The sequence below is a fragment of the Coregonus clupeaformis genome, unplaced genomic scaffold, assembly GCF_020615455.1.
Source record: "Coregonus clupeaformis isolate EN_2021a unplaced genomic scaffold, ASM2061545v1 scaf0294, whole genome shotgun sequence".
Taxonomy (NCBI): domain Eukaryota; kingdom Metazoa; phylum Chordata; class Actinopteri; order Salmoniformes; family Salmonidae; genus Coregonus; species Coregonus clupeaformis.
The window spans coordinates 70,901-95,000 of NW_025533749.1; the positions used below are offsets into that span (position 1 = coordinate 70,901).

Sequence of the window (24,100 nt, forward strand, 5' to 3'; positions counted from 1 at the left end):
GTAGGTAGGTGTGTTGGTGTGAGAGAGAGACAGAGTTGTATCAACATGTTCTGCTAGAAAGGGGTCCATACCTAGGTACCTAGTGGAGGACTAACTGACCCTCCTGCTAGATAGGGGTCCAGCTAGGTACCTAGTGGAGGACTAACTGACCCTCCTGCTAGATAGGGGTCCAGCTAGGTACCTAGTGGAGGACTAACTGACCCTCCTGCTAGATAGGGGTCCAGCTAGGTACCTAGTGGAGGACTAACTGACCCTCCTGCTAGGTAGGGGTCCAGCTAGGTACCTAGTGGAGGACTAACTGTCCCTCCTGCTAGATAGGGGTCCATACCTAGGTACCTAGTGGAGGACTAACTGACCCTCCTGCTAGATAGGGGTCCAGCTAGGTACCTAGTGGAAGACTAACTGACCCTCCTGCTAGATAGGGGTCCAGCTAGGTACCTAGTAGAGGACTAACTGATCCTCCTGCTAGATAGGGGTCCATACCTAGGTACCTAGTGGAGGACTAACTGACCCTCCTGCTAGATAGGGGTCCATACCTAGGTACCTAGTGGAGGACTAACTGACCCTCCTGCTAGATAGGGGTCCAGCTAGGTACCTAGTGGAGGACTAACTGTCCCTCCTGCTAGATAGGGGTCCATACCTAGGTACCTAGTGGAGGACTAACTGACCCTCCTGCTAGATAGGGGTCCAGCTCCCCAAGAAGGTTGATCATCCTGGAACATGACTCAGTTCCTTTTCTCAACACCATGTCGATGATGTCACGTGCCTTCTCTGCCCTCTCAGCTATCACCTTTACTGACTCCATTTCCTCCTGGTTGATGACTGTGTGTTGCAGAAGTCCGTCCAGCAGACCATTCAGGACAGGTCCTGACACTCGTCTCACAAACTCTGTCCGTACAGAACGCAGCTGCTGCTCTGCAGAACCAGTCAGACTGCTCTCAGCCGGACGCCCTGCCCCCAACACAACACCTGAGAGAGTCAGGTTATAAAATAACTACATTTGTTCATTCACATTTCAGACATTTAGAAACAGACTTCTTTCAGAGTGACCTACAGTAAAAGTCTTCATTGTATTGTTAATCTTTGCATTAAGAACACATTCTGTAACAATAACAACCTGCATCAATGAACACATCACACCACTACTGTTTCATTCATATTTAGGGTCGGTTTTCACAGACGTAGAAAAACAGGCTGGGGCATTCAGAACCAGGCTAATCTACATCACGTCCTGGAGGAGATGTCATTCAGAACCAGGCTAATCTACATCAAGTCCTGGAGGAGATGTCATTCAGAACCAGGCTAATCTACATCACGTCCTGGAGGAGATGTCATTGGGGCATTCAGAACCAGGCTAATCTACATCAAATCCTGGAGGAGATGTAATTCAGAACCAGGCTAATCTACATCAAATCCTGGAGGAGATGTCATTCAGAACCAGGCTAATCTACATCAAGTCCTGGAGGAGATGTCATTCAGAACCAGGCTAATCTACATCAAATCCTGGAGGAGATGTCATTCAGAACCAGGCTAATCTACATCAAATCCTGGAGGAGATGTCATTCAGAACCAGGCTAATCTACATCACGTCCTGGAGGAGATGTCATTGGGGCATTCAGAACCAGGCTAATCTACATCAAATCCTGGAGGAGATGTCATTCAGAACCAGGCTAATCTACATCAAATCCTGGAGGAGATGTCATTCAGAACCAGGCTAATCTACATCAAGTCCTGGAGGAGATGTCATTCAGAACCAGGATAGTGTACATCAAGTCCTGGAGGAGATGTCATTGGGGCATTCAGAACCAGGCTAATCTACAGTTGAAGTCGGAAGTTTACATACACTTTAGCCAAATACATTTAAACTCAGTTCTTCACCATTTCTGACATTTAATCCTAGTAAAAATCCCCTGTTTTAGGTCAGTTAGGATCACCACTTTATTTTAAGAATGTGAAATGTCAGAATAATAGTAGAGAGAATTATTTATTTCAGCTTTTATTTCTTTCATCACATTCCCAGTGGGTCAGAAGTTTACATACACTCAATTAGTATTTTTTACATTTACATTTTAGTCATTTAGCAGACGCTCTTATCCAGAGCGACTTACAATTAGTGAGTGCATACATTTTTCATACTGGCCCCCGTGGGTATTTGGTAGCATTGCCTTTAAATTGTTTAACTTGGGTCAAACGTTTGGGTAGCCTTCCACAAGCTTCCCACAATAAGTTGGGTGAAATTTTGGCCCATTCCTCCTGACAGAGCTGGTGTAACTGAGTCAGGTTTGTAGGCCCTCCTTGCTCGCACACGCTTTTTTCCAGTTCTGCCCACACATTTTCTATAGGATTGAGGTCAGGGCTTTGTGATGGCCACTCAAATACCTTGACTTTGTTGTCCTACTAAGCCATTTTGCCACAACTTTGGAAGTATGCTTGGGGTCATTGTCCGTTTGGAAGACCCATTTGCAACCAAGCTTTAACTTCCTGACTGATGTCTTGAGATGTTGCTTCAATATATTCACATAATTTTCCTTCCTCATGATGCCATCTATTTTGTGAAGTGCACCAGTCCCTCCTGCAGCAAAGCTTACCGCCACAGCATGATGCTGCCACCATGCTTCACGGTTGGGATGGTGTTCTTCGGCTTCGCAAGCCTTCCCCTTTTTCCTCCAAACATAACGATGGTCATTATGGCCAAACAGTTCTATTTTTGTTTAATCAGACCAGAGGACATTTCTCCAAAAAGTACGATCTTTGTCCCCATGTGCAGTTGCAAACCGTAGTCTGGCTTTTTTATGGCAGTTTTGGAGCAGTGGCTTCTTCCTTGCTGAGCAGCCTTTCAGGTTATGTCGATATAGGTCTCATTTTAGTGTGGACATAGATACTTTTGTACCTGTTTCCTCCAGCATCTTCACAAGGTCCTTTGCTGTTGTTCTCAGATTGAGTCGCACTTTTCGCACCAAAGTATGTTAATCTCTAGGAGACAGAACGTGTCTCCTTCTTGAGCGGTATGACGGCTGCGTGGTCCCATGGTGTTTATACTTGCATACTATTGTTTGTACAGATGAACGTGGTACCTTCAGGCGTTTGGAAATTGCTCCCAAGGATGAACCAGACTTGTGGAGGTCTACAAATCTTTTTCTGAGGTCTTGGCTGATTTATTTTGATTTTCCCATGATGTCAAGCAGAGGCACTGAGTTTGAAGGTAGGCCTTGAAATACATCCACAGGTACACCTCCAATTGACTCAAATTATGTCAATTAGCCTATCAGAAGCTTCTAAAGCCATGACATAATTTTCTGGAATTTTCCAAGCTGTTTAAAGGCACAGTCAATTTAGTGTCAAATATAATCTAATCAAATTTTATTGGCCACATGCGCCGAATACAACAGGTGCAGACATTACAGTGAAATGCTTACTTACAGCCCTTAACCAACAGTGCATTTATTTTTAACAAAAAAGTAAAAATAAAACAACAACAAAAAAAGTGTTGAGAAAAAAAGAGCAGAAGTAAAATAAAATAACAGTAGGGAGGCTATATATACAAGGGGGTACGGTGCAGAGTCACAATGTGGGGGGCACCGACTAGTTGAGGTAGTTGAAGTAATATGTACATGTGGGTAGAGTTAAAGTGACTATGCATAAATAATTAACAGAGTAGCAGCAGCGTAAAAAGGATGGGGTGGGGGCAGTGCAAATAGTCCGGGTAGCCATGATTAGCTGTTCAGAGTCATATGGCTTGGGGGTAGAAGCTGTTGAGAAGACTTTTGGACCTAGACTTGGCACTCCGGGTACCGCTTTGCCGTGCGGTAGCAGAGAGAACAGTCTATGACTAGGGTGGCTGGAGTTTTTGACAATTTTGAGGGCCTTCCTCTGACACCGCCTGGTATAGAGGTCCTGGATGGCAGAGCTTGGCCCCAGTGATGTACTGGGCCATACGCACTACCCTCTGTAGTGCCTTGTGGTCAGGAGGCCAAGCAGTTGCCATACCAGGCGGTGATGCAACCAGTCAGGATGCTCTCGATGGTGCAGCTGTAGAATTTTTTGAGGATCTGAGGACCCATGCCAAATCTTTTCAGTCTCCTGAGGGGGAATAGGCTTTGTCGTGCCCTCTTCACGACTGTCTTGGTGTGTTTGGACCATGATAGTTCGTTGGTGATGTTACCTACCCTTACCACCTGGGGGCGGCCCGTCAGGAAGTCCAGGATCCAGTTGCAGAGGGAGGTGTTTAGTCCCAGGATCCTTAGCTTAGTGATGAGCTTTGAGGGCACTATGGTGTTGAATGCTGAGCTGTAGTCAATGAATAGCATTCTCACGTAGGTGTTCCTCTTGTCCAGGTGGGAAAGGGCAGTGTGGAATGCAATAGAGATTGCATCATCTGTGGATCTGTTGGGGCGGTATGCAAATTGGAGTGGGTCTAGGGTTTCTGGGATAATGCTGTTGATGTGAGCCATGACCAGACTTTCAAAGCACTTCATGGCTACAGACGTCAGTGCTACGGGTCGGTAGTTATTTAGGCAGGTTATCTTAGAGTCCTTGGGCACGGGGACTATGGGGGTCTGCTTGAAACATGTTGGTATTACAGACTCAGTCAGGGACATGTTGAAAATGTCAGTGAAGACACTTGCCAGTTGGTCAGCACATGCTCGGAGTACACGTCCTGGTAATCCGTCTGGCCCTGCGGCCTTGTGAATGTTGACCTGCTTAAAAGTCTTACTCACATCGGCTACGGAGAGCGTGATCACATAGTCATCCGGAACAGCTGGTGCTCTCATGCATGCTTCAGTGTTGCTTGCCTCGGGGCTTGAGCATAGAAGTGGTTTAGCTCGTCTGAAGTCTTGTGTCACTGGGCAGCTCGCGGCTGTGCTTCCTTTGTAGTCTGTAATAGTTTTCAAGCCCTGCCACATCCGACGAGCGTCAGAGCCAGTGTAGTACGATTCAATCTTAGTCCTGTATTGACTCTTTGCCTGTTTGATGGTTCATCGGAGGGCATAGCGGGATTTCTTATAAGCGTCCGGGTTAGAGTCTCGCTCCTTGAAAGTGGCAGCTCTACCCTTTAGCTCAGTATGGATGTTTCCTGTAATCCATGGCTTCTGGTTGGGGTATGTACGTATGGTCACTGTGGGGACGACATCGATGCATTTATTGATGAAGCCAGTGACTGATGTGGTGTACTCCTCAATGCTATCTGAAGAATCCTGGAACATGTTCCAGTCTGTGCTAGCAAAACAGTCCTGTAGCTTAGCATCTGCGTCATCTGACCACTTTTTTATTAACCGAGTCACTGGTGCTTCCTGCTTTAGTTTAAGCTTATAAGCAGGAATCAGGAGGATAGAGTTATGGTCAGATTTGCCAAATGGAGGGCGAGGGAGAGCTTTGTATGCGTCTCTGTGTGTGGAGTAAAGGTGGTCTAGAGTTTTTTTTCCTCTGGTTGCACATTTAACATGCTGGTAGAAATGAGGTAGAACGGATTTAAGTTTCCCTGCATTAAAGTCCCCGGCCACTAGGAGCACTGCATCTGGATGAGCGTTTTCCTGTTGATTTATGGCCTTATACAGCTCATAGTGTGTATGTAAACCTCTGACCCACTGGAATTGTGATACAGTGAACTATAAGTGAAATAATCTGTCTGTAAAGAATTGTTTGAAAAATTACTTGTGTCATGCACAAAGTAGATGTCCTAACTGACTTGCCAAAACTATAGTTTGTTAACAAGAAATTTGTGGAGTGGTTGAAAAACTAGTTTTAATGACTCCAACCTAAGTGTACGTAAACTTCCGACTTCAACTGTAGATTGATAATGCTTTTATCAATTTACCAATTACTGAGTCTTCAGACCCCTTGACTTTTTCCACATTTTGTTACGTTACAGCCTTATTATAAAATGGATTAACTACATGTTTTTCCTCATCAATCTACACACAATACCCCATAATGACAAAGCGAAAACAGGTTTTTGCAAATGTTTACAAATGTATTAAAAATAAAAGACAGATACCTTATTTACATAAGTATTCAGACCCTTTGCTACGAGACTCGAAATTGAGCTCAGGTGCATCCTGTTTCCATTGATCATCCTTGAGATGTTTCTACAACTTGATTGGAGTCCAACTGTGGTAAATTCAATTGATTGGACATGATTTGGAAAGGCACACACCTGTCTATATAAGGTCCCACAGTTGACAGTGCATGTCAGAGCAAAAACCAAGCCATGAGGTCGAAGGAATTGTCCGTAGAGCTCCGAGATTGTGTCAAAGCACAGATCTGGGGAAGTGTACTAAAACATTTCTGCATCATTGAAGGTCCCCAAGAACACAGTGGCCTCCATCATTCTTAAATGGAAGAAGTTTGGAACCACCAAGACTCTTCCTAGAGCTGGCCGCCCGGCCAAACTGAGCAAGCGGGGGAGAAAGGCCTTGGTCAGGGAGGTGACTAAGAACCAGATGGTCACTCTGACAGAGCTCCAGAGTTCCTCTGTGGAGATGGGAGAACCTTCCAGAAGGACAACCATCTCTGCAGAACTCCACCAATCAGGCCTTTATGGTAGAGTGGCCAGACGGAAGCCACTCCTCAGTAAAAGGCACATGACAGCCCGCTTGGAGTTTGCCAAAAGGCACCTAAAGGACTCTCAGACCATGAGAAACAAGATTCTCTGGTCTGATGAAACCAAGATTGAACTCTTTGGCCTGAATGCCAAGCGTCACATCTGGAAGAACCCTGGCACCATCCCTATGGTGAAGCATGGTGGTGGCAGCATCATACTGTGGGGATGTTTTTCAGCGGCAGGGACCGGGAGACTAGTCAGGATCGAGGGAAAGATTAACTCAGCAAAGTACAGAGATAGCCTTAATGAAAACCTGCTCCAGAGCGCTCAGGACCTCAGACTGGGGCCAAGGTTCACCTTCCAACGGGACAACTACCCTAAGCACATAGACAAGACAACGCAGGAGTGGCTTCGGGACAAGTCTCTGAATTTCCTTGAGTGGCCCAGCCAGAGCCCGGACTTGAACCCGATCGAACATCTCTGGAGAGACCTGAAAATAGCAGTGCAGCGACGCTCCCCATCCAACCTGACAGAGCTTCTGCAGAGAAGAATGGGAGAAACTCCCCAAATACAGGTGTGCCAAGCTTGTAGCGTCATACCCAAGAAGACTCAAGGCTGTAATCGCTGCCAAAGGTGCTTCAACAAAGTTCTGAGTAAAGGGTCTGAATACTTATGTAAATGTAATATTTCAGTTTTTTTTTTATATATACATTTGCAACAATGTCTAAAAACCTGTTTTTGCTTTGTCATTATGGGGTATTTTGTGCAGATTGATGAGGGGGAAAACGATTTAATCCATTTTATAATAAGGCTGTAACGTAACAAAATGTGGAAAAAGTCAAGGGTCTGAATACTTTCTGAATGCACTGTAACTCATGTTTACTTACTTGTTGAATGGGTGGCAGTGATGTATTCATCTGAAAGATAAACAAATGAGGTTATATCACTCTAAATAGCATCTGTTACAAAAGTACAAAGTTATGATTGACATATGCTCCTACCTTGTGATACCACTTCTTTCCATGCAATCCTCTCATCATCACCGAATAACTCCATCTCAATGTCAACCCCTGTCATTTTCACAACCGCCTTGAAAAAGCTTGGTGTGGAGTCTCTATGTATGAGATGAATCTTCTGGAGAGAGATGGAGAGAGCGAGAGAGAGATTGCTTGCAATGTAAACATATGTTTCCCATGCCAATAAAGCCATGTGAATTGAGAGCCATCGAGCGAGAGAGAGCAATGGATAGAAATGTGACTTAAATGTTAGATTCATGTTCTTAGTCTACTAAAACTGTACCGGTGGATTGATGTAGGTAGAACAGGGAATGTTCAGTCTGAAGTAACTATTCAGTTTGAAGGCCTGCTCTGGTCTTGTGATGAGAACCCTTGAAGACCCTTGAGACTTTTCCTGTTGTTCCACAGCCTGCGAAACGAGGCATGAAATACACAGCCAGTCAATGTATAGTCTTATTCAAACATTATTCAGAAAACTAGCAACAAACTATTATCTTCATGTTATGAGTGTCAACATAAACCGTACCACTGCTTAGTTAAGGTCACCTCTAAAAGAATGGTACCTCACCTGTATTTGGCTGGGGTTACTGGGGAACAGGTATAGGCGTGGAATTAGTGTTTCCTTTTTCACTGTCATATAGAGCATCAGCTCACAGTGGACATCTATGTTCCACGAAAAGATATAGCTCAGTATAACAGCGATAGCTGAGAACTTGGGATGGAGAATCTTAGCATGGAATCTGGTGACCTCATGCACTTCCTCAACAGACACTCCATGTTCCTCTACATGAAGAATCTTCATCTCATTCCTCAGGGAAGGGTTGGTCCCTGAACAACACAATAAAAAGGAGACAGAAAGACCAATATTGTATTATTCATCCAACTAAAACACAAAGAATATGCGGTACCAGATCACAGTAAACTCAAACTCCCAGAATATTCATTTATTCATTCAGGAAGTGAAACTCAGTTACATGGAAATGTCTTTCTGAATACTCTGTCTATATGGTTTTACCTAAACAAACAAAGTGTGGCAGATGAACTTCCTCCAGTTCACCTAACTCCATAGTGATGTCCAGCAATGGACCACCTTGTCCGTACTGCATGTCTTTTAGAAGGTGACTGTAGGGTTCCCAGTTCCTGAAGTGATACTTCAGAATGACATCTCTCTCACACACCCAGCGGAGCCCAGACACTGTGCACTCATAACACCCCTTGGGTGTCCTGTGCCTGAGGGCAACAACAAGATATGGTAGAGAGGGTCAATCGTCAAATGGAGAGGTTGGATTAGAAGACTATTCCCAAAGGTAATGGGGAAATACACTAGCAAGTGGAATTAAATGTTAAAAGTAGTTATTTTACCGGAACATTGTCACTCCCTGGACAGTGGAAGTCAAGGGTTCAATCTGAAGCCAGTGTGTGGAGTCCTGAACAAGGACAAGCATGTCAGTTATACATATGGGGCCAGTTTCCTGGACAAAGATTGAGTCTAGTGCTGGATTTAAAGCATGATCAATGGAAGTTTCAATAGAAAGTTATTTAAGGTCCAGGACTAGGCTTAATCTGTGTCCGGGAAACTGGCCCATTAACCAAAGTAACTAATCTAATGTATTTATTCAATGTTACATGGAATGCTGGTGATTGATCCAATTAAACTGTCTAATGACAAAATATGACAGAAGTTAAAATCCTGCATTCCTACAAGCAGAACACAGGACAGTCTATATCCCAGTATGAATGGTTGGTCAGTACACACCTGGCTTTCAGACTGTGTTTATATTACTAAAGCAGAACACAGGACTGTCTATATCCCAGTATGAATGGTTGGTCAGTACACACCTGGCTTTCAGACTGTGCCTGACTCCTGAAGGTATGTAAAAGTGAGAATTTACATTATGACTTACCTCAACATGGTCACAAGTCTTACAGCTCTGAGGAATCCCTGAAGTCAAAAGTAGTTGTTATTTAAAACGGACAATCTCATGTAATAATTAATAAATATTAAAACTAAATGATGTTGTACGAGCAGCACCGCAGATATTGTGATGAGCAAGATGCCTGACTTCTCTCTCACACAGTATCTGCCCATGTGCACGGGTTCTCTTCACTCTCTTACAGTGTGGTAGCCACGGGACCAAAACAGAGAAGTTTAGCATCGCGCTCCAACACTCTTAGTTGTTGTAGAAATTGACCCACTATGATGTTTACTTTGTGCATCTACATCATATTGCTGACCAGTGGCGGCTCCTGAAAAAATTCTCAGGGGGGGCAATTTTTCTGATGATTTAGGTGACCTACACACATTTTAAAAAAGATATGTCCAGCAACAACATGAAGACAGGGGCAGCATATAAGTCAATACTGATATACACATTACTTGCCTTCAAAAGGGCCTCATGGTTGAATTGGAAATATGGTGCACCTGAGCATAATTCACAACAAGCAAGCAGGAGCTTTTGATAGAGGCTACTGAAAACATTGATGCAAGTTATTGGCAATAAGAAATGTTTATAGACTTCATATTCTGACCCTCTTGTATAGATTGTGAAATGAAACAGTGATAGACATTTTGCCTGAAAACAGAATTTGAAAATAATTTATAGAAAAAGGTAAACACAGCTATCTGTATTGGCTTTGTAAAAATGGACAACCATATTCTGGCCAATTTGTATAGATTTGTAAATATGAACAACCATATTCTGGCCAATTATATAGATTTGTAAAAATGAACATGAACAGATTTTTTTTTTTTTTTTCCTTTTAAAAAAATGAAAAATAACTATTTTAAACAACATCAACTGTGAACTGATTTGGGCGTGTGTGTTAAAGAGACAGACAGGAGGGACAAAAGAGAGAGAGAGGGCTACATTACTTGTACTGAAACTGTTCTAGCTTGCTGCATGATCAAATTCACTGATGCGCATAGCAATGGACGTAATGGGCATTCTTGAAATGCTCACGCACATTTTGCTGCACACCAGCCTTCTCTCACCTCATCACACTGGCTCCATCGTAAGCTTACGTGCAATGAGTTTGACTTTCTCGTCATCGGCAAAAAGACCGTTCAGTCTCTCCAAAAGCACACTGGCGATTGAGACTGAGGTTGATTCCGAGATGGGAAGGAACTCAAAAAAAGCGCTCCTGCACTGTGGTTGCTATCATGTACCTCAGCACAAGCACCAGCTGTGTCTGTGTAGAAACGTCCGTGGTCTCGTCAGCGGATAGCTCGGTTGCCCGCGACTTCACCTCCTCCACAATATGTTCCCCTCATGACCGCTAGCATACACTCCAGTAGCTCGCTTTTGAATGGTCCCTTGATGTCCTGAAAACTTTAGCATTTTTAAGATGGTCATCAAACACCTCATCTAATTGTGCCATAAAGTTGACAAGTCCAAGAAAATACCAGGGTTGGTGGAGCCCTCAGTTTCATCTTTGCCTCGCAGAAGCTAGCCATCTTGACAGTTGTACGTGAATTGATTGACGCTGCTACCCGCTCTTTTTCTAAGTTATGTTCATGGTTACTTATGTTACGTATGACGAAAGCGTAAAGAAGTGCAAGCCCTCCCGAACCCATTGAGATTGTATTGAAAGCTCTGATATTTGAGAAAAAAATTTTTTACATGATAGTCATGAGAGACTCCTGGGCGATTTTCAACCTGACTGAAATCGCCCCAAAAGGAAGCGGGGCCATTTGAATACCGACTTTAGCCTGATTGGACATTTAGTGGCAGATCAGACGTCTAGATTAGAACACTGAAAACTACTGTTGCGGTGATATAATTGATTAGAAAAAAATCCCTTCCCTTTTCCCGTTTGGCAGTGCGTCAGCCATATCGCCTAATGAACACACCGACCATGTTGCTGACTCTACCTTTAAGTTTGTTTGACCAAATAGATCATGATTGTGTTCCTTGCCTGGGACTCAAGAACGCTTTAATCGTATTTTGATTTTAAAACAATTATCAGTTAATACTCGACATATCTGGTCTCTGGTGTTCTCAGGTCCAGGCTTGATACAACACTCTCCACCATGGTGCTGCTGTTGGGAAAGCAGATGGATAGACTGTGATTAAACTAAATACAACTTATAAAGGCTTTATATAGCATACATACAGTCTTCATAAGCAATTACAAAGGGTGTATAAAGGGGTGACAGAACACTCCCTATGCAGGTGCATTGCCAAATGTGACATAACACTATGTCCAACTTCCATGAAGTCAATACTGATGGTGACATTACAGGTGACATTGCTTATCTTGATGAAAGCCCCTAGAGACCTGAAGTCACCAGGTATTATTTTAACAGGTTCTGATGCCCTCTTGTGGTTAGAGTGAAACTGACACTACAGTGAGACATAGGAGAGGAAACATCTGTACATCCAACAGAACACATTAAAAACACACCACCACCACTAATCTAACTGTCTGTAGGTCCAACAGAACACATTAAAAACACACCAATACTAATCTAACTGTCTGTAGGTCCAACAGAACACATTAAAAACACACCAATACTAATCTAACTGTCTGTAGGTCCAACAGAACACATTAAAAACACACCACCACCACTAATCTAACTGTCTGTAGGTCCAACAGAACACATTAAAACACACCACTACTACTAATCTAACTGTCTGTAGGTCCAACAGAACACATTAAAACACACCACTACTACTAATCTAACTGTCTGTAGGTCCAACAGAACACATTAAAACACACCACTACTACTAATCTAACTGTCTGTAGGTCCAACAGAACACATTAAAACACACCACTACTAATCTAATTGTAGGAATGATTCCAGAGGAAAACACATGATGAAACATTGCTATGACTCACCTTTGAATGTGTTGGTCATCTATCTGACACAGGGTCATTGAGAAGGAGGAAACCCCAAACCCAAACCCAAACCCAGGATAGAAGGGTTCAGTGAATGTGGTGTGTTCTGTGTAAAGGTGTGTCAGTGTACCAGAGGAGGACACGATATAGAAAGACAAAGTACCAGCTGGCCAGTCCAGATACACTCCAACTCTGTTAGAAACAGGACCAGGGATGTATCTGCTGACTCCAGCATGGTGAAAGTGATAACCACTGTCAGAGCAGAATAAACCCCAGGACTTCCTATTGGCTCCAATCCAACTGTCCATCTCCACTCCCTTCCTCTTCATTCCTTTGTACACCACACCAATATGAGAAATGTCACCATCCATCTCCACCTCCCAGTAATAACGAGATCCAGATAAGCCTTCTCTGCAGAGAACTTGGGGAAGACTGTCAAATCTGTCTGGATGGTCTTCATAATGCTGCTTCTCCACCACCAATTTCACCTTCCTGTTCCCCTCAGACAGTATCAGGTCTGGGTTTGCTGTATTTGGGTCCAGGGTGAGATGACAGGCATCTGTAGACAAAAAGAGAGTTTAATCAAACCACATCTTCATATAAAATGTTGTTTTTGTAGGTAGAGAACAAGTATTGATTAGTTACTATGTTACTGTAGTTCTGAATATGTAGTTAATTAGGATTGAAGAGACTTACATTTCCTCAGCCCTGATTTCAGCCTGAACTCTCCACCATGATCCACACTGTAGGAGAAACAGGTTATTGACTGACAAAGACTTAATAAAGCAGTCAACATTTAAACCATATTGTTGTGTTCTGGTGCACTATCCAAGTTATTACAAGACAACGATACCACTACTGCATATAGAACAGAGTACAATTCATTACTAGAGAATACAGGATACTACCTACGCATACAGAACAGAGTACAATTCCAACAGGATATCAGAGATGCAGAAGAAGAGTATTCATGTGGTGATGATGTATGCTGTGTTGGAGTGCTAAGCCTGCTGGGTAAACGTCTCCTGTATTCTACCATCATGTCCTCATGTTACTGAACCTACTACACTACATAGGCCACAACCACTGCTCACACTATTAGGACATCTATTCTGACTTACTTCAGCTTCATCAGTTTATATGTGGGATCCACCAGAGCAGCTGAAAGCAGTCCCCCTGCAGAGTCTCCTGGGTGATTGTAGCTCAGGTCCAGCTCTTTCAGGTGGGAGGGGTTTGACCTCAGAGCTGAAGACAGAGCAGCACAGCCCTCCTCTGTGACCAGACAGCCAGACAGCCTACAGAGAGACACAACAGCTGTCTAGGTTGGTGGACTGGTGTCAATCATCTTGTAGGACACCCATATATTTGTCCATGACACAAACATTGTCATGAAACATTTGATTTTCAGAGTATTTGTATATATTTCTAAGAAGTACCGACCTGACTGAAACAGCTGTACATACCCCAGTGTGTGTAGTTTACAGTCTGGATCCTCCAGTCCAGCAGAGGGCAGTGTAACTCAGCTCAGTACCAACCTGACTGAAACAGCTGTACTTACCCCAGGATGTGTAGTTTACAGTCTGGATCCTCCAGTCTAGCAGACAGCAGTGTAACTCCTGAGTCCTGCAGGTCATTGTGTCTCAGCTCCAGTTGTTTCAGTTGTGAGTTGGGTGAACTCAGGACTGAGGCCAGATCTGAACAGCAACCCTCTGTCAGACCACACTGACCCAGACTAGAGGGTAGAAGAGCACATGATTAACAAATGTTTAAAACATCCACATAATAAGTCATACTGAAGATAGTTAACTCACACTAGTGTCTGTGTGTTGCAGAGTGGAGGGTTAGCAATTGCATGATCGGGGTGACTGCAGGAATGTCAGCACCAGAGTGTTAAGCCAGAGAATTTATGTCATTAAACCTACCATAAACCACCTCCCATGACTACACCTAGCAAATTTGTTCAAGCCCCCGCAGACATCCAACCGCCCACAACCGCAGACCATTGTAAAACGCCAGTCCAGGACCTCCACATCCGGCTTCTTCATCTGCAGGATGGTCTGAGACAAGCCACCAGGACAGCTGATTTAACTGTGGGTTTTCACAACCGAAAACGTTCTGCACAAACTGTCAGAAACAGTCTCAGGGAAGCTCATCTGCGTACTACATCATCCTCACCAGGGTCTTGACCTGACTGCAGTTCGGCGTCGAAACCGACTTCTGTGGGCAAATGCTCACCCTTCGATGGCCACGGCACACTGGAGAAATGTGCTTTCACGGATGAATCCCGGTTTCAACTGTACGGGAAGATGGCAGAAAGCGTGTATGGCGTCGTGATGGCATTGTGTGGGCAAGCGGTTTGCAGATTTCAACGTTAAGAACAGAGTGCCCCATGGTGGAGGTGGGGTTATGGTATGGGCGGCATAAGCTACGGACAATGAACAAAATCACATTTTATCGATGGTAATTTGAATGCACAGAGATACCGTGATGAGATCCGAGGCCCATTGTCGTGCCTTCAACAGCCGCCATCACCTCATGTTTCAGCATGATAATGCCGGCCCCTTGTCGCAAGGATCTGTATCCATTTCCTGGAAGCTGAAAATGTCCCAGTTCTTCCATGGACTGCATACTCACCAGACATGCATGTTTGGGATGCTCTGGATCGACGGTACGACAGCGTCTTCCAGTTCCCGGCAGTTTCCAGCAACTTCAGCACAGCCATTGAAGAGGAGTGGGACAACATTCCACAGGCCACAATCAACAGCCTGATCAACTCTATGTGAAGGGAGATGTGTCGTGCTGCATGAGGCAAATGGTGGTCACACCAGATACGGACTGGTTTTCTGATACACACCATACTTTTTAAGGTATCTGTGACCAACAGATGCATATCTGAATTCCCATTTATGTGAAATCCATAGATTAGGGCCTAATGAATTTATTTCAATTGACTGATTTCCTCAATGAACTGTAACTCAGTAAAACCTTTCAAATTGTTGCATGTTGCGTTTATATTCTTGTTCAGTATATAGTACATACATAATATATAAACACTACAGTGGATACTGAAGATAGTTAACTCACACAAGTGTCTGTATGTTGCAGAGTGGACTGGTTAGTCCAACACAGAGCAGCTCCACTCCTCTGTCTCCCAGGTCATTGTAGCTGAGGTCCAGTTCTCTCAAGGGGGAGTTTGGTGTCTGCAGAGCTGAGGCCAGAGTCTCACAGGATTCATATGTGAGTTTACAGTCAGCCAGTCTGGGAGAGGAGAATGTAGTGATACATTGTTAAATATGCAAAGCTTTAAGAATAATGAGATGCATTAAGACAATAACAGAAGGACACATGATTAACCAATGTTAAAAACATACTAACTCACTCAAGACATTTAACCTTAGTTTGATATACAGTGGGGGAAAAATGTATTTAGTCAGCCACCAATTGTGCAAGTTCTCCCACTTAAAAAGATGAGAGAGGCCTCTAATTTTCATCATAGGTACACGTCAACTATGACAGACAAAATGAGGAAAAAAAATCCAGAAAATCACATTGTAGGATTTTTAATGAATTTATTTGCAAATTATGGTGGAAAATAAGTATTTGGTCAATAACAAAAGTTTCTCAATACTTTGTTATATACCCTTTGTTGGCAATGACACAGGTCAAACGTTTTCTGTAAGTCTTCAAGGTTTTCACACACTGTTGCTGGTATTTTGGCCCATTCCTCCATGCAGATCTCCTCTAGAGCAGTGATGTTTTGGGGCTGTCGCTGGGCAACACGGACTTTCAACTCCCTCCAAAGATTTTCTATGGGGTTGAGATCTGGAGACTGGCTAGGCCACTCCAGGACCTTGAAATGCTTCTTACGAAGCCACTCCTTCGTTGCCCGGGCGGTGTGTTTGGGATCATTGTCATGCTGAAAGACCCAGCCACGTTTCATCTTCAATGCCCTTGCTGATGGAAGGAGGTTTTCACTCAAAATCTCACGATACATGGCCCCATTCATTCTTTCCTCTTACACGGATCAGTCGTCCTGGTCCCTTTGCAGAAAAACAGCCCCAAAGCATGATGTTTCCAACCCCCATGCTGCACAGTAGGTATGGTGTTCTTTGGATGCAACTCAGCATTCTTTGTCCTCCAAACACGACGAGTTGATGAGTTTTTACAAAAAGTTCTATTTTGGTTTCATCTGACCATATGACATTGTCCCAATCCTCTTCTGGATCATCCAAATGCACTCTAGCAAACTTCAGACGGGCCTGGACATGTACTGGCTTAAGGCAGGGGGACACGTCTGGCACTGCAGGATATGAGTCCCTGGCGGCGAGTGTGTTACTGATGGTAGGCTTTGTTACTTTCGTCCCAGCTCTCTGCAGGTCATTCACTAGGTCCCCCCGTGTGGTTCTGGGATTTTTGCTCACTGTTCTTGTGATCATTTTGACCCCACGGGGTGAGATCTTGCGTGGAGCCCCAGATCGAGGGAGATTATCAGTGGTCTTGTATGTCTTCCATTTCCTAATAATTGCTCCCAGAGTTGATTTCTTCAAACCAAGCTGCTTACCTATTGCAGATTCAGTCTTCCCATCCTGGTGCAGGTCTACAATTTTGTTTCTGGTGTCCTTTGACAGTTCTTTGGTCTTGATCATAGTGGAGTTTGGAGTGTGACTGTTTGAGGTTGTGGACAGGTGTCTTTTATACTGATAACAAGTTCAAACAGGTGCCATTAATACAGGTAACGAGTGGAGGACAGAGGGAGCCTCTTAAAGAAGAAGTTACAGGTCTGTGAGAGCCAGAAATCTTGCTTGTTTGTAGGTGACCAAATACTTATTTTCCACCATAATTTGCAAATAAATTCATTAAAAATCCTACAATGTGGTTTTCTGGATTTTCTTTCCTCAATTTGTCTGTCATAGTTGATGTGTACCTATGATGAAAATTACAGGCCTCTCTATCTTTTAAGTGAGAACTTGCACACATTGGTGGCTGACTAAATACTTTTTTCCCCACTGTATTTATCACATTTTATGTATGTTTCTGCATATTTACCAAGATGTTCAAATAATGTTAAAAACATACACATACATAATATATAAACACTCACAGTGGATACTGAAGATATTTAACTCACACTAGTGTCTGTATGTTGCAGAGTGGACTGGTTAGTCCAACACAGAGCCGCTCCACTCTTCTGTCTCCCAGGTGATTGTAGCTGAGGTCCAGTTCTCTCAGGGGGGAGTGTGGTGTCTGCAGAGCTGAGGCCAGAGTCTCACAGGATTTATATCCGAGTTCACAGCACGCCAGTCTGGAGAGAGGAGATATGTTGATACACTGATAAATATGCAAAGCTTTAAGAATAATGAGATGCATTAAGACAATAACAGAAGGACACATGATTAACCAATGTTAAAAACATACTAACTCACTCAAGACATTTAACCTTAGTTTGATATACAGTGGGGGAAAAAAGTATTTAGTCAGCCACCAATTGTGCAAGTTCTCCCACTTAAAAAGATGAGAGAGGCCTCTAATTTTCATCATAGGTACACGTCAACTATGACAGACAAAATGAGAAGTTTAAAAAATTCCAGAAAATCACATTGTAGGATTTTTAATGAATTTATTTGCAAATTATGGTGGAAAATAAGTATTTGGTCAATAACAAAAGTTTCTCGATACTTTGTTATATACCCGTTGTTGGCAATGACACAGGTCAAACGTTTTCTGTAAGTCTTCACAAGGTTTTCACACACTGTTGCTGGTATTTTGGCCCATTCCTCCATGCAGATCTCCTCTAGAGCAGTGATGTTTTGGGGCTGTCGCTGGGCAACACGGACTTTCAACTCCCTCCAAAGATTTTCTATGGGGTTGAGATCTGGAGACTGGCTAGGCCACTCCAGGACCTTGAAATGCTTCTTACGAAGCCACTCCTTCGTTGCCCGGGCGGTGTGTTTGGGATCATTGTCATGCTGAAAGACCCAGCCACGTTTCATCTTCAATGCCCTTGCTGATGGAAGGAGGTTTTCACTCAAAATCTCCGATACATGGCCCCATTCATTCTTTCCTTTACACGGATCAGTCGTCCTGGTCCCTTTGCAGAAAAAACAGCCCCAAAGCATGATGTTTCCACCCCCATGCTTCACAGTAGGTATGGTGTTCTTTGGATGCAACTCAGCATTCTAGGACGAGTTGAGTTTTTACCAAAAAGTTATATTTTGGTTTCATCTGACCATATGACGTTCTCCCAATCCTCTTCTGGATCATCCAAATGCACTCTAGCAAACTTCAGACGGGCCTGGACATGTACTGGCTTAAGCAGGGGGACACGTCTGGCACTGCAGGATATGAGTCCCTGGCGGCGTAGTGTGTTACTGATGGTAGGCTTTGTTACTTTGGTCCCAGCTCTCTGCAGGTCATTCACTAGGTCCCCCCGTGTGGTTCTGGGATTTTTGCTCACCGTTCTTGTGATCATTTTGACCCCACGGGGTGAGAACTTGCGTGGAGCCCCAGATCGAGGGAGATTATCAGTGGTCTTGTATGTCTTCCATTTCCTAATAATTGCTCCCAGAGTTGATTTCTTCAAACCAAGCTGCTTACCTATTGCAGATTCAGTCTTCCCAGCCTGGTGCAGGTCTACAATTTTGTTTCTGGTGTCCTTTGACAGTTATTTGGTCTTCACCATAGTGGAGTTTGGAGTGTGACTGTTTGAGGTTGTGGACAGGTGTCTTTTATACTGATAACAAGTTCAAACAGGTGCCATTAATACAGGTAACGAGTGGAGGACAGAGGAGCCTCTTAAAGAAGAAGTTACAGGTCTGTGAGAGCCAGAAATCTTGCTTGTTTGTAGGTGACCAAATACTTATTTTCCACCATAATTTGCAAATAAATTCATAAAAAATCCTACAATGTGATTTTCTGATTTTTCTTTCCTCAATTTGTCTGTCATAGTTGACGTGTACCTATGATGAAAATTACAGGCCTCTCTCATCTTTTTTAAGTGGGAGAACTTGCACAATTGTTGGCTGACTAAATACTTTTTTTCCCCACTGTATTTATCACATTTTATGTATGTTTCTGCATATTTACCAAGATGTTCAAATAATGTTAAAAACATACACATACTAACTACATACATAATATATAAACACTCACAGTGGATACTGAAGATATTTAACTCACACTAGTGTCTGTATGTTGCAGAGTGTACTGGTTAGTCCAACACAGAGCAGCTTCACTCCACTGTCTCCCAGGTCATTGTAGCTGAGGTCCAGTTCTCTCAGGGGGGAGTTTGGTGTCTGCAGAGCTGAAGCCAGAGTCTCATAGGATTTATATGTGAGTTCACAGCTATCCAGTCTGGAGAGAGGAGATCATCTGTTAGATATACAAATCCTTCAGAATAATGATACTGTATACATCATCTCAATAGCAGAACTTACAGTGCTCTCTTGCAGGTTTTCACTACCGGCAGCAACCTCAGATAACCTTCATGTGATGTGGTGTATGTCTTCAGGTCAAACTCCTCCAGCACCTCCTCTGACATCAGTAACAGGTAGGCCAGGGCTGAACATTGGTCAGGTTTTAGTCTTGTTTCTGAAAGAGTTCCTGATCGCAGGGAGGTCTGCATGTCTTCAACTAGAGAGTTGGCACCAAGTTCATTCAGACAGTGGAACAAGTTGATGATCCTTTCTGGTGAGGATTCCCTTTTGATCTTGTCTGAAAGGTACCAGACTGTTATCGCAACTGTTTCCTCATTGCTCTGTGTTGTACTTCCTGTCTGTGTCAGAAGGCCTCGTAACAGATTCTGATTGGACTCCAGTGAGAGACCCAGAAGGAAGCGGAGGAACAGGTCCAGGTGTCCATTCTCACTCTTCAAGGCCTGGTCCACTGCTCTCCTGTATAAGTCAGACAACGGGCTGTGTCTCTGTACTGTTGTGTGATGACATTTTGGAGTAGGGTTGGAGTGGGCTTCATAGTATCGTCAGAGGAATCATCATCATAATTCTTCTCCTCGTCATCATCACTACTGTCTCTGTACTGTTGTGTGGGTAGGGTTGTAGTGGCTGCTTCATCAGAGTCATCGTCAGAGGAATCATCATCTTCATCACTAGTGACTGCTTTGGGGGGGAAAACATTTTCCTTCTTGTCCAGACATGATTCTAAAGCATGCACTGCTGCTAGAAACTCCTGAATGCTCAGATGCACAAAGCTGTAGACCTTCTCTTGGTACAGCCCAGATTCTTCTTTAAAGATCTCTGTACACAATGCTGAGTACTCTGATGCCTCTGTGACATCAAGGCCACACTCTCTCAGGTCCTCCTCATAGAAGATCAGGTTGCCCTTCTGCAGCTGTTGGAAAGCCAGCTTTGCCAGTTTCAGGATCATCTATTTGTCTGACTGAGACAGTTCCTTTGGGTTTGTCTCTGTGGCTTTGTGATACTTCTTGTTCTTCACAATGATTTGGATGAGCGTGAAGTGTGTGAACATCTGGGTCAGAGTTTTGGGGACTTCATCCTTCTCTGCCTCTTTCAGCATCATCTCAAGGACAGTGGCTGATATCCAACAGAAGACTGGCATGTGGCACATGATGTGGAGGCTCCTTGATGTCTTCATGTGTTTGATGATTTCATTGGCCAGATTCTGATCTGTGATTTTCTTCCTGAAGTACTCCTCCTTCTGTGGATCATTGAACCCTCGTACCTCTGTCACCTGGTCAACACACTCAGGTGGGATCTGATTGGCTGCTGCAGGCCGTGAGGTTATCCAGAGGAGAGCAGAGGGAAGCAGATTCCCCTTGATGAGGTTTGTCAGCAGCACGTCCACTGAGGTTGGCTTCGTGACATCACAGCACCTCTCATTGTTTTTGAAGTCTAGAGGAAGTCGACACTCATCCAGACCATCAAAAATGAAAACAGTTTTGGTTTCAGCATCTTCAATGTTGTCAATCTCTTTCAGCTCTGAGAAGTAGTGGGAAAGAAGTTGCATCAGACTGTATTGGTCCTTTTTCAGGTTCAGATCACGGAAAGGAAGAGGAAACATGAAATGAACGTCCTGATTTGCTTTTCCCTCTGCCCAGTCAAGGATGACCTTCTGCACAGAGACTGTTTTTCCAATGCCAGCGATTCCTTTTGTCAGCACAGTTCTGATAGGTTTGTCTTGTCCAGCTAAAGGCTTGAAGATGTCGTTGCATTTGATTGGTGTCTCTTGTGTGGTTTGTTTCTTGGATGCCATCTCTATCAGTCTCACCTCATGTTCATTATTGACCCCTCCACTTCCACCCTCTGTGATGTAGAGCTCTGTGTAGATGTCCTTTAACAGACTTTGGTTTCCAATTCCTTCAGATATGTGTTGATACTTGTGTTTCAGTTTAGCCTTAATGTCTTGTTGGACTGTCAGAAGAGTTTGACCTGTTGGAAAACAGAGTTGGGACTCATAGTATGTGTGTGTGTGTGTGTGTGTGTGTGTGTGTGTGTGTGTGTGTGTGTGTGTGTGTGTGTGTGTGTGTGTGTGTGTGTGTGTGTGTGTGTGTGTGGTTTAGAAGGGCCTTTGTCCCGTTCTTTGTAATATTGTATGAAACACATTCTTACTTCTTCTGTCCAGAAGGTTGTGTGTGATCTTTAATGCATCCCTCACTGTCCAAACTCTCCACTTCCTTATTGTCATCTGGTAATGGTTCCTGGCTGAAAGCAGGTGGCTGATCACTCTTCATTGATAGCAGGCTGGGGGCTGGTGACTCTGCTCTGGGCTTCTGGACACTGAACAAAACAGGGAGGCAGATCACCTCATCAATATCTCATCAATACCTCATCTACATCATTTCAACAACTGTATAGCTGAACTCATAGAAGTCCTGATATCTCTTTATAAAGCTACAGTCTGCAATTGGTAAATCTGTTTTTGGCCTTTTAAATGAATGATATAGGCCTACATGTTATGTAATTTGTGAACAATTTTCTCTTCATTAGTTTGATATTTTTAAGAGAACTGTATATTTTACAATTAATCTCTTACCTCTTAGAACTGGTGTCTTGAGTCATTTTAGAGGCAGTGGCCCCCCTCTCCTCTCTCCCCAGAGAGACTCATTTTAGAGGCAGTGGTCCCATCCTCTCTCTCCCCAGAGAGACTCATTTTAGAGGCAGTGGTCCCCTCCTGCTCTCTCCCAGAGATAATAATTTTCGAGTCACAGCTCACTTAGTTAGCTACACTAAGAAATAACAGAACAGTCAATATTTCGAACATTGATTACAATGACAACACTTTTACTGTCTGTGGTCAAAGTTCAAACAGAGACTTCATGTTGCATTTAAACATGCACAGCCAATGTTTATTAATTTGATTTGGATATTAGCTGACTAAAACAGTTCCTGGTTGGATCTCCATTAGCTGAGTCCATAACAACAGCTAGTCTACCTGGTTGGATCTCCATTAGCTGAGTCCATAACAACAGCTAGTCTACCTGGTTGGATCCCCATTAGCTGACTCCATAACAACAGCTAGTCTACCTGGTTGGATCCCCATTAGCTGACTCCATAACAACAGCTAGTCTACCTGGTTGGATCCCCATTAGCTGACTCCATAACAACAGCTAGTCTACCTGGTTGGATCCCCATTAGCTGACTCCATAACAACAGCTAGTCTACCTGGTTGGATCCCCATTAGCTGACTCCATAACAACAGCTAGTCTACCTGGTTGGATCCCCATTAGCTGACTCCATAACAACAGCTAGTCTACCTGGTTGGAATCCCATTAGCTGACTCCATAACAACAGCTAGTCTACCTGGTTGGATCCCCATTAGCTGACTCCATAACAACAGCTAGTCTACCTGGTTGGATCCCCATTAACTGACTCCATAACTCCTGGGGTCCAAACACAACTAAAAGACATTACAGACATCGACTTTCCAGTTGACATTGAAAGACGGTAGTAGACATTATAAAACATTTACCAAGTAGACATTACAGCCAGTTAAAATAGCTGACAGGTATTTCTTCCTAACCCTTTAAGAGAATACAGCCTACACACCACTGTTTCTTGTTCTGGTTTAGTAGTAGCCTACAAGGTGACATGCATTGCTTTGTTATGGGCAATTCTACGGTAATGGAATTACACTGAGACTCAGATTTATCCCTTTAAAATGTATCCCAAACAAAAAGCATTTATTTTCTAAGTTTAGCTTTGGTTTTACTATTACAACAACTGTATATGCACAAGGACTCGTTCAAACAATTTACACAGAAACTGGAGGAACTGCAGATGCAAAGTTTGGTAACAGAGTTACAGTAAATTCTCCCTCAGTTTTTTATGCGACCACGTTTTCCAAAAACAAAAGATTTCTTCAGAAAAAAATGGGGTGTCAGCTATGACATGACACCTTGAGTTTGAAAAAAATATATTTTGGTTAATGAACTACAGTAAGTGAAGTGGATTTACACCCGGTAACAGAATTACGGTAAAGGAATTTCATCATGGGTCCCTGATCTGTACTACACAGAAACGCATAATGATGATATGAATGTAATTCTCTTCATGTTGATGTATCCTAACTAGGTCACAAAGGTAGAAATAACCACAATCATCCTGGTGCATATATGGCTATTATTCTACCCCCAAACAAGGCCGAATTTGGTTGGTACGGACCAGACCAAATCTAACCGAATCATAGACGTCTACGCATCGCGAAAAAGAATTGTCAAAATACAATCATTATC

The 24,100-nt window shown here is 43.4% G+C and overlaps 1 protein-coding gene and 1 long non-coding RNA gene across 2 annotated transcripts in view; both read right to left on the reverse strand.

The window, feature by feature from the left end:
• Nucleotides 1-627: 627 nt before the first annotated feature.
• LOC123484376 (NACHT, LRR and PYD domains-containing protein 1 homolog) overlaps nucleotides 628-24,100 on the reverse strand; it is an 80,918-nt gene continuing 57,445 nt past the window's right edge. Inside the window, exons 4-8 of the mRNA XM_045214670.1 lie at nucleotides 8,126-8,385; nucleotides 7,841-7,966; nucleotides 7,543-7,675; nucleotides 7,429-7,458; nucleotides 628-969 (exon numbers count right to left, since the gene is read on the reverse strand). Of these exons, the coding sequence (XP_045070605.1) occupies nucleotides 641-969; nucleotides 7,429-7,458; nucleotides 7,543-7,675; nucleotides 7,841-7,966; nucleotides 8,126-8,385 (878 nt within the window). The 3' untranslated portion in view covers nucleotides 628-640. The remainder of the gene's footprint in view (nucleotides 970-7,428; nucleotides 7,459-7,542; nucleotides 7,676-7,840; nucleotides 7,967-8,125; nucleotides 8,386-24,100) is intronic.
• On the reverse strand, nucleotides 8,919-11,574 carry LOC123484377. Its single transcript, XR_006658510.1, has 3 exons — nucleotides 11,536-11,574; nucleotides 9,462-9,499; nucleotides 8,919-8,984 (listed from the first exon to the last, which is right to left on the reverse strand). It is a non-coding gene; the product is annotated as an uncharacterized LOC123484377 (long non-coding RNA).